Below are 13,449 nucleotides of genomic sequence, written 5' to 3'. Positions count from 1 at the left end.
TGGTTGTTTGGTTGTTTCCATTGCAGTAATTGCAAAGGCCAGTGTCTCAAAGCCCAGAGAACTCCCTGGCTAGGTGAAGCCAGGTGCAGTTGTGTTTGTTGATTCTCACCCTGCATGTGTTCTGCTTCACTAGCTCACCCCAAACACGTTGTTATATGAAATTCTTCAGAAAGGTAGCATTTCCATGTTTATTTGTTCATCCTTCAGGGGTGACAGTGGCATACCTTTATTGTGAAACACTCTCCCTTATGCCCCCAATGCACCTTTTTGAGGCAGGCTAAGTCCTATGGCTCCCAAAGCATAACTGCATGCCTCAGGAAGGGCTCCTGTAGCAGGGCTGAGGAAAAGGACAGCAAAAACGAGGAATAAGAAGTTACGAAGAGTGGAAATGATGTCTTTGTTGCAGGTTCACAGTTCCCTGATAAGTATGTCAAAGGTTTCTTTTCATCTTCCCCCTTTAAATGAAATTAATTTGAAAGCATTCACTGGGGGAGGACTCCGCTTTGGGCATTTCACATTACATGCAGAATTTTTACAGCTTTCTCCCGTATCCTTCTCCTTCCAAGCACTTCGGAGGCGAGGCACGGCCGAGCACACCTGGCCGGGGGCGGGCGGTGCGAGGGGGGGCTCCCGGCCCCGCAGCCGTGACGGGGGAGGCCGCGCTGGCGGCGGGGACCCCCGGGGAGGGGACGGGGGCCGGGGACGGGAACAAGCCCCCGGTGTCTGAGCGCTGAGGGGGCCGGGGCTGCCATCGCGCTACGCCCCCTCCTCGCGTTCAGACGCTGCAGTTTTGCCCCGCGGAGGCCGCTGTGGCGCCGCGTTGCCCCGGCGACCGGCTCGGCGGGGCTGTCCCGGCCCGCTGCCGGCCCGGCCGGGGAAAGTTTCCCGTCGGGGGCCGGGCCCGGCGGGGCACCGGGCGCTGCCGCAGTGTGCGCGCTGAGGCCGGGCTCCGGGCGGGCGGCGGCGGCGGGCGCGGCGCGGCCGCTCCTCGGGGGCGTTGCGCGGTGCCGGCCCTTCCTCCGCCAGCCGCCGGGGGAGCGGCGCCTCGCCGGAGGCTCTCGGCGGTGCGTGCACCCGATGGTCTTCTTCGCCAGGATGGATTTTAGCCAGGGCAATCTCTTTGGATACATAGAAGACCTGCAGGAGCTAACTATTATAGAGAGGCCGGTCCGCAGGAGTCTGAAGGTATCCGCGCCGAGGGGAACGGTGCTTTCCGAGCCGCGTGAAATCGCCTCTGCTTGGGCTGGTGCCCGGCTGCCCGAGCGGGCGGGCTGCTTGCACGGCACCCGGTGGTAAAGCCTGCTTGCCTTCCTCCTGCAATAAACAGCCCCGAATCCCATGCAGCAGGGACTTTGTGTTTGCAGCTTAACAGTCTTATTCTGGGGAAAAAAAAATAGACTAACTTAAGTCTTTATATTAATTTACATGCGACTTGTTTATACTTCCCTTTCAGTGATTAATTGCGGTAGTGCCTGGCATGGAGCTGTACTTTCATTACCTCCCAGCTTTTCCCGGGGAACCATTTATTTGACTCAATTTGAAGCTGGAGATTTCAAGGATTAGATTTAAATTACTCTTGGAGCTGCCCCTGGATGTGGGGAGGAAGGGGTTGCTTTAAGGAGATTAAAATGAGGAAATAGTAAGGCATTGTAAACTCATAATCTCTGTTTCACGCTTGACAGACGCCAGAAGAAATAGAAAGACTGACAGTTGATGAAGAACTCAATGATATTGAAAGGGCTGTTTACCTCCTCAGGTATTTAATAAAATGTTGCTGTCAAACATTACTGACCTTCATGATGATGTATAGCTTTTTTTTTTTTAGTGTATTTACTCTTCGCTCCTTTTATTTTCTGTCTTGCAGTAGTAGTTTTTACTTTCTTCTACGTTGAATGTATAAACAAGATAAAAATAGGTACTGTATTTTTTTCTTTTACGTTGCATAAATAGGCTGCCTGTGTAGATGTATCAATGTTTCCGAGTTTCTAATATGGCCCTCACCAACAGAGTAGTACTTCATCTTCTTTTCCCCTGCAGCTGATTTTGCAAGATACCCTGAGTGTTAACATCAATAATGCCAATCGTTCGATGCCTTCGTATCTGCTCTAAGGCATGAGCAGTTACCACACACTGGTAGCAGAGCTATTTGAGCATACTTTGTAAACTGGGCTTTCTGAGGCGAATACAAAACTGATCTCTCAAGTTGTCTGTAGGAAATACTGTTGAAGATACTATATTAATGCTTTTCTGCGTTCTGGTTTTTAGTTTTACCTCCTCCTTGTTCTTTAAAATATTTATCTGCAGTTACTGGAATAACTTAAAGATTGATAGTTAAAATACAGATCTCTTTCAACTATTGTGTAAGTCATCTTTGAGACTACAAGTATTCTGAAGGATTTTGATTTGCATATTCATTTTTAAACAATACCTAGTAATTGGAGAAACAGCTGCAGATTCCTCACAGTTTGCTTATTCTGCTATTTTAAGTGCTCTTCTAGTCTATTACTGTCCTCAGTGTTTAGAGTATGTATTCCCAGTGCCTTAATTTTCCCTTCTTGGGGTCTGTGCAATTATTTTTAGTTAAGTATTTCTTTGTCCACTAATACTTCTGTAGAAAAAAAAAATATATATATATATTATATTTTATATATATATATATATAATGCTAAACCTTATTAAATACTGGATTTAAAAACTTTTGCAAGTAGTAGCTGTAATCAGAGTAGTCTGTTGACTCTAGGGAAATTCAAAAGAAACAGTTTGCATGTGGTGTATATCGTTGGAAAGATGTACATCAATTTCATTTTTTACTTCACAGCAGGCAGCATGGTTGACTTCCCCCTAGCCCCATGGCAGCAAATTTCTTTGTTCTTTCTGCTCTTTTCTCAATTAAAGATCATGTTTCTAGCAGTATGTCATTACTGGATCATTGCCTTGTTAAAGGGTAAAAGGTTCTACTCCACGTCTTTGATCTTACTAATTGCTTTTCAACCTGGCCTTGAACTTCTCTTGACATCTTCATCTGCTTTCTCTCTACTTGAACAGCTGTTCTGGAAACATAATACTCATTCCCTCGTGCTGAAGTTTTTGTTTTTGCCTTTGCATTGTCTTTTATTGCTGAAAGGTAGCTTCATCTCTGCTTGGTAAGCTTTTTGTAAGGCAATCGCTTGCTGTGATTGTCCAGGTATGTTAATACACTAATCCAATGGAAGCTTTTTGCTTTATATTGCCTTTCCTGTATCAAGTAGGGCATAATCAGAGTTGAAAAGCTGCATGTAACACAAGTAGTATCCTTTATGTAATGCACAAAGGTATATATTTTTGGCTTGTCTGGTATTTTTTTCATCTATTATAATACAATATCTTTGCCTGTTCCTGTTTAACAGCAATATCAGTCTGGTCTTTTCATGCCTCATTTTATCACACAGATGCATTATTTGCTTTCGTTCAGGTTGTCCCTTATGTGGGACTCTCCTTGATGTTATCCATTAAGCCTCTGCCATTTCTGAAAATCCCCCTGGAAGACTTCCTTTAGTGAAACTGAAATGAATTGTTAATGATTTATGTGTTGTGCTCCATTTGGAGAGGATGATGCCAAATCCATATACTTAACAAAACCCCAAAACAAACAAACAAAAATACCCTGCAAGAGCAGTAATAGAAAGTAAATTTGTTACCTTCTTTATCTACAAGTAGCACTGAAATATTTAATGTTGTGGCACATTCATATTTATGTTGTCACTTATTTATATAACTCTAATCTGCGAGCTGGGGATGTTTAATTTACTGAGGGGGATACCTTTAAAGCAGTGTTTCTTGTACAGCACAGTGGAGCTGAATAATAGAGTGAAGCCTTTGTATGATACAGCAAAGCTAATGCTTAGTAATTAATTCCTGTGGAAGTCCAAAAAGAGTATTCATGTTGTAATGGCTCTCATTCTAAACAGGAAAACCAAACCAAAACAACAACAACAAAACAGCCACTTTCTGTTCATTTGCTAGCCTCTTTTCCCTCCAAAACTCACTTCCAGCTTTTCCTTCCCACCCTGGAACTTGGATGCTCTGGGCTGCTTGTATGCAGAGCTGTTTTACGTTTAGTAGAAACCCCATCCGCAACCCCCGTTAGATATCTGCTTCTGAAACCTTACAATGGTAGTCTGAAAATAAATGTGTTGACATCTGAGTTGGAGAGAACAGCACAGCCTTTTACTCTCTGAGGTTTTTAGTACCTGAATAATGCGTGTTTGTGTTTTTTTGACTGATTCTTGCTCTACTGCGTATGTGAGGAGGTGCTCGTTTCACAGCTCTCATATCAGTTTCATCAGTTTGTTCTTTTTGTCTCTTCTGTTACTTCTAATTTGACAGTGGTACTACGGATTGCTCCTTGGTTGGGCTTATCGTGTAGCAACAGAAACAGTTGTGCAAGCCAAAGGAACGGGTTCAGTAGCTCTCTTGGTGGCTGGAGTCACTTCAGTATGACCTAAGCATGGGTGAACTGCAGCTTCAGACTGTTGCTGCTCAGAGTACTCAATTTTAATTAGGTAACGTTCTGCAGTGAGACCGATCAAGTTCTAACGTAATAAGAATGTCACTTGTTGTAATCTCAATTAACCTGAATTCTGGTTGAGGAACTGGACTTCTTTAGACCAGGCTGTCAGATGTCTATGAACTTACCATTGAAATCAAATGGATTTGAGTGCCTATAGAGGGAGAGGCATCTAAATGCCAAGGAACTTGGTTTTAGAGCTTTAGCCTGAATGCTTGGTGTTCTGCTGGGTTACACCAGAGTTGTATTCTGAATGTGTTTTCAACATTGCTGTCCCTACAGAAGAGCCAAGAGAGTAGAACAGCCATGTTTATCTCATCCATGTCAGCGTCAAGACTGATGGCTTATCATAGAAAAACATCAGCAGATCAAGACAAGCTGCTAGACTTTGCACTGAAGCAACTGAATGCTGTGCATTGCGCTGACTCTTTGGGGCATCGTGACCTGTGCCAGGAGAGTGACAATAAGCAGCTCAGGGACATCAATTTTTATTCATGCTATGAACCTTTGCCTGTAGTTTCCATGATTGCTGATGTTTAGTGTCAGCACTTACTCTCAGTTGTCTTACTGTAACTTACCCTTTTATGGCATAAAGCCAGTAGATAAGTATGTATTGTTTGTCTGATGTGAATTTAGTTTGGATTCAGGGATATTTACTAGCATGCACACTGTATAGTGGTTTGTTTTCTGAAGGCTTTTCTGATAGCTTTCCCTAGGGGGTTTTACATTGTTGTGTGTATTGTATTATTTTGTATTCAGCTACTTTTTGTTTATTTGTGCCTGCTTAGTGTTAAAGCTTACAGGCCTTGACATTTCTGTCACACTCAAAATAACAGGGTAATAATGAGTTATCAAGGTGGAAGACTGAATTATTCACCCTTTTGGGAACATACTGTACTTTGGTTTTGGAGTAAATCTATCTCCCAGTTCAGAAAACAATACAGTCCCCCTCCAAAACCTTTAACACAGTTTTTGACAATAGAATAGATACTCTATCTAGATCGGAAAGAATTCAGTGCTTATAAACCTACTGCTTTTCTATTAAAAAAAAAAAAAGAAAAAGTTGTACTTTATTGTGGCCATCTTTGGTTAGCTAGAGTATTCTTAAATTCTAAAAGTCTCTTTACACCTTATACATTTTTAACTGTGAGCATCAAAACAACTAGCTAGTAATTTAGAGACTTTTGTTTTATTATTTTTTTCCTTTAGTTTGTAGTCTTCATGGTATTAGTTTCTGAAGTTTTATTTTCTCTGTAGGGGTAAGCAACTCGGCTTTTGAATTCAGGTAAAGCTTCCCTTTAAATATAACTCTAGTAGTTGATTTTCAAAAGTGAGCATTGTTTAATATAACAGATTATACAGCTTCAGAATTTATGGTCCTGTTGCCTAGATAGTGTACTGAAGGATCCAACTGTCATCTTAAGCGTGTTGGAAAATAATTCTTCCAACTATACCTGCAAGCTGTATTCTTCAGTCTTTATTGAATTATTCCCAGGGTAATAATGTCTTGTTTTTAATTACAATTTATATTATATAGAAGTTTCACTCTCGATTCACTTAGTTGGATGGATAAATTAATTGCATGACCTTGACTCTGTTATGCAAATAAATTCATGTATATGTAGTAGATATTTTTGCTTCCTTAAAGTGAAAAGTGTAGATGTATTCTTCTGAAACGATGTTAAGTCACATGCTTTTATTAAAATTTAGATGTGTGCAAATACTTCTGTTGATCACACTTGCTGATTTGAAACTACAGCTAAGGAAGCAGCTGGAAACGTACACAGTATAGGTTAGTAATGTGTTCAGAGAAACCCCAAAAACGATCAAACAAAAGCAAACAAAAGAGAAAAATCTGTTTCATTTTTCTTGCGTCTTTCAGGCTGCAGTCAATGCAGGAAGATGTTATTGCCAATTGTTTCCCTGTTCTAGCCCTTGTTCTCCCTCACAAGCACATTGGGGAATTTACCTGAGCCAAACCATGAAAGTAATGGTTAGCTTTAAAACAGATCACTTCAGTCATCCAGTACTTTGTGCACCAGAAAAAAAGACACAAGAGAAGTGGGGAGCAGAATGGGAGTAAGGCTGTACAGCAGATGAAATGCCTTTGAGACTTAGCAGTAGATTTGGTTGGTTTATGGTATTAATGAAGGTAAAGTTTCATGATATAGTTTCATGGTGAAGTTAAGCTGGATGAAGCTCTTGCCATATCAGGAGGAGTGGTTTTTCTTTCTTCTCCTTGTGTTTGTGATGCAAAAAAAGCGTGTTTGTGATGCTTTTTGTTTGCCAGCTGTCTTGCAACTGCAGCCATGCAGTCTCAGTTCAGTTAGGGAACTGATGGTAATTTTAACATTTCTCAGATACTCACTTCCAATAAAATGAGCAACTGCATGACTGCTCATGCTAGTTTAAGTGGGAGCTTGAGTGGAGAGGGGGTCAAACCTGGTAGATTGTTCTCCCATCAGTAGTAGAACAGATTTAGTTCAGGTGACACTAATCTTGAATCTACACTCAGAGTCTTTAAGTACCAATTGAAATGGTTGGAGAGTGTAAGGTATCAGCTACACTGTATTTAATGAGCTCTTTGACATTAAATGGACTTCTGGAAGTCTGCATGAGAGCTGTGATGTGTCAGGGCAGTGGTAGCTCTTCCTTATTGCATTGATGAACTCTCCTTTGGAGGTGTTAATTAAGTTTGTTTCAGATCATCTTCAGGTGTGAGATAATAATGAGAAACTAGGTAGCTGTGTGGTTGCCCCTTTTCATAGTATAAACAGTTGAAAGAACTGTGTGTTGTTTTTTTAATATGTAAAACCTGTTCTATTGACTTCAGAGAACCTTGTCATGCTCTCCTAGAAAAGATCTACGTAGGAATATCCAGCCAAGTATTTACAATTTTTGTTGTTTCTACATGATAAATCCCATACAGGGTTAGCATACTGCCCAGCAGGATACTGAGTTTGTTTTCCTTTTGTTTAGATGAACACTGTCACTTAATAAATAACTTCTTAACAGCTGCACAGCTCATTTTGAGATGGCACATAATTAATGTGCAAGTACAATAATTCTCCTTTGTATCACCTTCCTTAGAAAGCTCCAACTGTTCATAACAACATTGTGTACTTGTAAGGAGCTTTTATCCTCATGGTTGCTCAATATTACTAATTTATTTTTGTATCCGTTGCCTGATTTGGCACCAGATGATAGCATTGTGCTAGTTTTTCAGGAACTGAAGGTGCATCCAATGGAAACTGCAAGAGATGGTAAAATATAGTGCTGGAATACACAAAGTATAGAGCCCTGAAAGATTAGGTCATTTATGGTAAGCTTGAGAACACTGTCACAAGATGGTGCCCCTTAATATAGTGACTGCAGTATGCCAGTGGCTTCTTCTATTGTCTTGAGGGCTACTTAGCTCTAGGCATTGGGAGCCCTTCACACGCCATGATGTGATGGTTTCATGGACCTCTACTCCGACTCAAATTCAGTTTCTGCTGACAGGTAGAAGTAGCAGAGAATAGTAGTCCAGCTACTCTTTCCCCAAAACCTGTAGTAGATGCTTGAGTTATGAGAGAGTCAGGATAGTAGCGTACACTGTTAGTGACAGGGATTTGACAAATGCTTGTCATTTGTGTGAGTACTTTAAGACTCTTCTGAATAGTGATTCTCAGTGCTGATACACCACTTCACATATTTTTGCATTCAGAGCTCTTTGACATACTCCATTTTCCACAAACTAAGGTGGGTAACACTCCATCATGTCTTGGTTCGCATTTTCACTCTTCGTAAAGGTAAGGTTGTTTTACTGAGGTGAAAATCAGATTATAATTTAAGGATTTCAGGAACTAGGACTGCAAGCTTGGGTCTGTGTATGCCTGAGTTGATGTGCTATGACAGGAATAATTTGCAATGTGACAAGAAATCGTTCTGTAAAGACTTAAAATTAATCCTTGTTGTCTGGGGCATACTTGTAGAACAGTTTTATTTAGCTAATTTTAGGGTAACTTTAGCAATGTTTTTGCCTTTGTTCCACCAGCTGGTGGTCTCAATGCCAACACTGTGGTAAGGTTATACTGCCTGTCAAGCTTCAGTCTGAAGCTTTGTGTTACACAAGAGAAACCAGAATTCATCACTTAAGCAGACACTTCTACACCAGGGTAAGCATGATGGGAACGTAAATGGTTCTTGAGATGAAGAAATTCAAGGAGTTCTAACCTCCTTTGTTGACTTAGAAGTTCTAGTGCTTTGGGAAGGGACATCTTGTTTAATCTTCCAGAGGCAGCTTTTTGTATAAGAAAAGTTCTCTTTAGGTCTTGAAGATGAACTGAAAAGGAAAATGGAAGCAGTTTCTACTGTGAGGATTTCTAATGGCAAAGTCTGAAAAAAAACAACATATTATGGCTGAAGAACCAACTGTTTGAATTATACACAATTATAGGATTATATGCCGTAAAAAGAAAGTAGCTTCAGATTCTGAAACTGAATAGCTCTGGGTTCGAAAACTGATGCTGTAAGTGGTATCTCTAGACAAAGACAGAGTTATAGCCTCAGGGAAAGCTTTTTAAAGATAGGCTAGTGATTCAGAAGTAGCAAGAATCTTTTCATTTGAACATGGTGGTGATATGGTTTGAGAATTAACAGCATTGGCATCCTTAGGCTTCAATTTCCCTTCCCCTGTATAATTATTGTCCTAGATCAGTCTGTGCATAGGTCTGACCAGTTTGAACAATAACATTAGCTTCTGCTGTCTTTGATATAAGAGTTCCCTAAATCCTGTGCCTCAATCTGTTAAAACTAATTTTACATGGCTGTCACAGTCCCTGCAGTTCTTGATATTGCTACTCTTTCCATGAATAACCTTGCTGGTCTCATGGAGGCACTTCTTGAAAAGTCTTTCCCACTGAATGCGAACTCCCTATAGCTATCAGATGAACACCACTGTCTATGGAAGAAAAATGGCTTTCTGCTTTATGAGTCATATAATAAACCAGAATGAGAAAAAAGACAAAAGACTTGGAAACTTCTCATAGATCTCTTAGATACATCTGTCTGAGGCAAGCCTTATTGCCTCTGGCTGAGACTTTTATACAAGCAGGGAAAGGTACCAGATATTTCATATTCACATTATTATCTTAATGGACTGTTGATGATGCAGTGTTTTTTTTTAATTTAAATTCTATACTTCTAGTTTCTTTTGTGTTGAACTCAATGTTTCTGCTTGTTTCTTTTTGTGAAGCATTGCCCTAGGAGGGGTTAATGTTGAGGAGTACAAGCATCAGGCTCTGGATATAATCGCCTGTATCTTGATAGCAGATGTTTTGGGAGCAGGTTTCTTTATTCCACGCTGTCGCATGGCTGTGGGTTCTGCGAATGTGTACTACTCTAATGTGCAGATTAGCTGAGTCACTCCTTGTCAGCTGTGTCAATTCACAGCAGGGCTGAGTGCAATTGCTGTGCTTTCTTGAACTTGTTAACTACTGTTGAAAATATCTTGCCCATCTACCCCATATGTACTAATGGATTTTTAGATACCTACCACTTTCGTAACACATTCTATGGAGAGAGCATATTTCTTAGTCACTGTATAATTTCAAAATCACACACTCTTTGCGTAAAAAAACATGCTGCAGTGTGATTTCAGTCCCAGTGTATCTCTGTAATGTCTGCTTTACTGTTCTTCCACTGTTCTTAAGTTTACTATAGCAGAACAAATTTTGATTGAGGCTGTATGGCAGCAGGGATAAATTAACTGATACGAATGCAGTTATATCATTCTAAGTGTGTATGAATCCAAGCTGAGGGCAGTAACCAGGGGTATTGCTGTTGTTGACTCTGTTTACTTAGAGTAGCTAGAAAAGTACCTGTAGCAATTCCAGACATGTTTTTGTAAGTTTATATAAATAAAGGTGCCCAGCATCAATGAGTCAAAATAGAGTGTAATGAAGAAAGACTGCAGCCTCAAAGAGCATAATCTTATATCCTTGCTAATGTGGAGGAAAGTAATTTATCCATCCTTCTTGTCCTCATCCATTTTCCAGTAATTGTCTAGTTTAAGAGAATTCTTCTGGCTTTGCAAGTGGATCAATACAATTTTACCTACGGCAATTTTCTGTAGATTTTTAAGGTTAAATCTTCCACTTAATTTCAAACATAATACGTAGTGCTGTTTGGTTTTCAGTGGATTCTACATCAGAATGATGTAATTTGTTTTTATTTCTTAAACATCAATGCGCTCTAACTTTGAATTAAATTGGGAAAGTTGCCACAGGGTTTTCTGTGGCGGTCCAGGGGCACGGGAAGGGTATGAGCAGAAATTCTTGGAGTATTTTTCTCAGGACAATAGTTTTATATACAGATTCATAAATTATATCCCAAATAAAAAAGTATTGAGTCTACATTTTTTAAGTAAAAACGGTGAGTTAATTTTGGCAGGTGTCAATTATCTTCTACCATCAATACCTGCTCCACCCTGCCAGCACCCCCAGACATTGTTGGTGAACAATGGAGGAAACAGACACTGGAGCAGTTTACGCTCATATGAAAGCAGCTCTTCAAAGTTGCCTGTGTAGCTCCAACTTGATTCTCTTTACTAGTTGGAGAAGAGCAGGAAGTTGGATTCCAGCTGGGTTGAAGCACTGTGATAACTCAACTCATATAAGCAGAGCTGCACAGTAGGAGTGTTGTGCTCAGCAATACCATTATGTTCTGCTTGAGAGGTTAGGTCTGCACAATGGGGTCTACTCTGTGCTTGTACTGAATGAAAAGTGCAGCTGACCAGCGTGTAGCGTGACTTTCTCAGGCAATATGCGCTCTTCTTCTGGGATTGCTTGGTAATGTCTATGGCTCGGTTTCCTTGAATGTCAAATGGGGATGAAACTAGTCAAATTTAAGACATTGACAACCTTAATACTTCAGTGTTTTTAAATTAAGCTAGTCAAGGGACCGTAAATACATACTTTAAAAATGCTAACCATGTTTTCCCTGTGAATATGAATTGATTGTATTGTCTCTGACAGAATAAGCATATGTAGAAGAGAAATGTGAAGGCTTCTGCTTTAATATGCATGTTTACATGGTAATATTACTTACATTATTGTGCAGGCCTGAAGATAAAAATGCTGGCTTTGAAGGGAGAAACAGAAAAGATGCCATTTTCACTGCTGAAATTGTAACAGAGCTTTCTGAGGAGGAGGATTTATGTCCATATTAAATAGCAAAACATGAGTCATTGCCTCATTGCTGTTTGCACCATAATGCTTCTGTTACAAACAGTTAATCTCCCTTAAGTAATTTCATTTAAAAGCTCAAGATTAGAGTACCTATTTTTCTGCCATTTTGGGAGCAAGACACGTAGAATACATTCTTCAGGTCAAAATTTATTTCTACTCTTGCCTTTTAAAATTGCAAAACACTAAATCAGTGGAAAAGAAAGCGATGACTACAAATTAACCTACTTCTTTAGTACAGGGTTTAACCCAAGAGTATGTCTATTTCCTCTTACTTTTAGTCACCATGGAAGACCAACTGCAGGTGCATTTTAAGCGTTGCTTCTATATTCTGAACCTTGCATGCCTGTTATATTATGTGCAAATAAAATATTTGCACCATGAGTTTGTTATAAATGGTTAGATGCATACTGGTATGGAAAAATCAGCTATTAAGAGTAGACAAATCTGCTTTCACTTTGATCACTTGAACTGTCCCGCCTATTTTAAAGCAATGTTAAAGAGTACTTAGATCAATAAAATTGATATCAAAATCTGTGAATCTTATTTATTGCTAATTCTGAAGACTTTAAGTACTTACTTATATAGTACTTCATCTTATTTTCTGATTAAATAAGGATGCCTTTTAATGAAGGACACAAATACTAAGTATTTTTATGTTCTGTTGCTCCCACTTTTTGAGTGCAACATGCAGAAAACTGATTATTACCCCTCCTCATTACTACTTCCCTTGTAAGTGCATACATCTTATTTTTCCTTTTCTTTGCCATCATCCCTATGATTGAAGGCTTGCCTTAAACTCATTGTTTCCAGGAGACTACGTACAGAATACCAGTTGAGATGGCCTTAGTGACACCAATAAAGACTGCATGGGTCCTGTCATACAGGGGTTTCGAGTTTTGAACACACTGAAATGACATTGAAATTCTAAGCCCTGTATGCAGTTCTTTAAGTTAAATTCCACCTGTAGATAGCCATCTGCAAGTAGACCATATCAGATACCTAATCAAAGTATTATTCATGGAAGAATAATGCATGGCTTTAACACCCCACGATGAGTTTGGACTAAGGGTCTACTGACCTACACCTTTGAGTGATCTGTCAATACTGTTATGTTTCTGCTAAAAAACAAAACAAACAAAAAAACGGGAAACAAGAACATAATGAACAGGGGAAAAAAGCAATATTGTATCAGTGGTTGCCTTTTCCTGTAACTTTTGTTTTTCCATGTTACTTTTATTTCCATCAAAGGATATTGATACTAACATAGTAAACAGACAATCTAAGTATTCTGGTGGTTAAAACTGATACCCTGTGAAGGAGCTATGCAGCTGAGTGTATTTGAGATGCATTCAAAAGAAAGAGAGATTCTTTTCTTCCAGAGATGATTCTGAACTAATTTTAGTAAATGTGGGTGGAATTACTGGAAAATGCTTTATTTATTCTTTCCATTGCAGAATGTCAAACTCTTTTTGGGATAATTGTACCATTAGAAATAATTTAAAATATGAGTATGTGAGGGGAAAAAATAGTCTAACAAGAGGCTGTTTAAGATCATTGTAGTGATTTTGGAGGTAGGGAACATTATTAAGACAGGCCTGGGGTTATAATTACCTAAACCTAGTTGGGTAGGCAGGAGGATTCTCATGTTTTGCTCTTAATGGGAATGTAAATACA

The 13,449-nt window shown here is 39.7% G+C and overlaps 1 protein-coding gene across 3 annotated transcripts in view; it reads left to right on the top strand.

Moving 5' to 3' along the window:
• The first annotated feature begins 701 nt into the window (after nt 1-701).
• The window catches only part of PPP4R4 (protein phosphatase 4 regulatory subunit 4), a 72,222-nt gene continuing 59,474 nt past the window's right edge, over nt 702-13,449 (top strand). For 2 of the 3 annotated variants that reach the window (XM_021273685.4, XM_072038349.1), the window contains exons 1-2: nt 930-1,185; nt 1,683-1,756. In XM_021273685.4, coding sequence (XP_021129360.2) covers nt 1,078-1,185; nt 1,683-1,756 — 182 coding nt within the window. In that variant the 5' untranslated portion in view covers nt 930-1,077. Of the gene's footprint in view, nt 1,186-1,682; nt 1,757-13,449 lie in introns of all 3 variants that reach the window. The other variant, XM_005021459.6, reaches the window with a different exon arrangement.

This window comes from Anas platyrhynchos, chromosome 5, assembly GCF_047663525.1.
Source record: "Anas platyrhynchos isolate ZD024472 breed Pekin duck chromosome 5, IASCAAS_PekinDuck_T2T, whole genome shotgun sequence".
NCBI classification, from domain to species: domain Eukaryota; kingdom Metazoa; phylum Chordata; class Aves; order Anseriformes; family Anatidae; genus Anas; species Anas platyrhynchos.
Note: the sequence above shows the minus strand (reverse complement) of the source record. Positions and strands in the feature narration are given on the sequence as shown.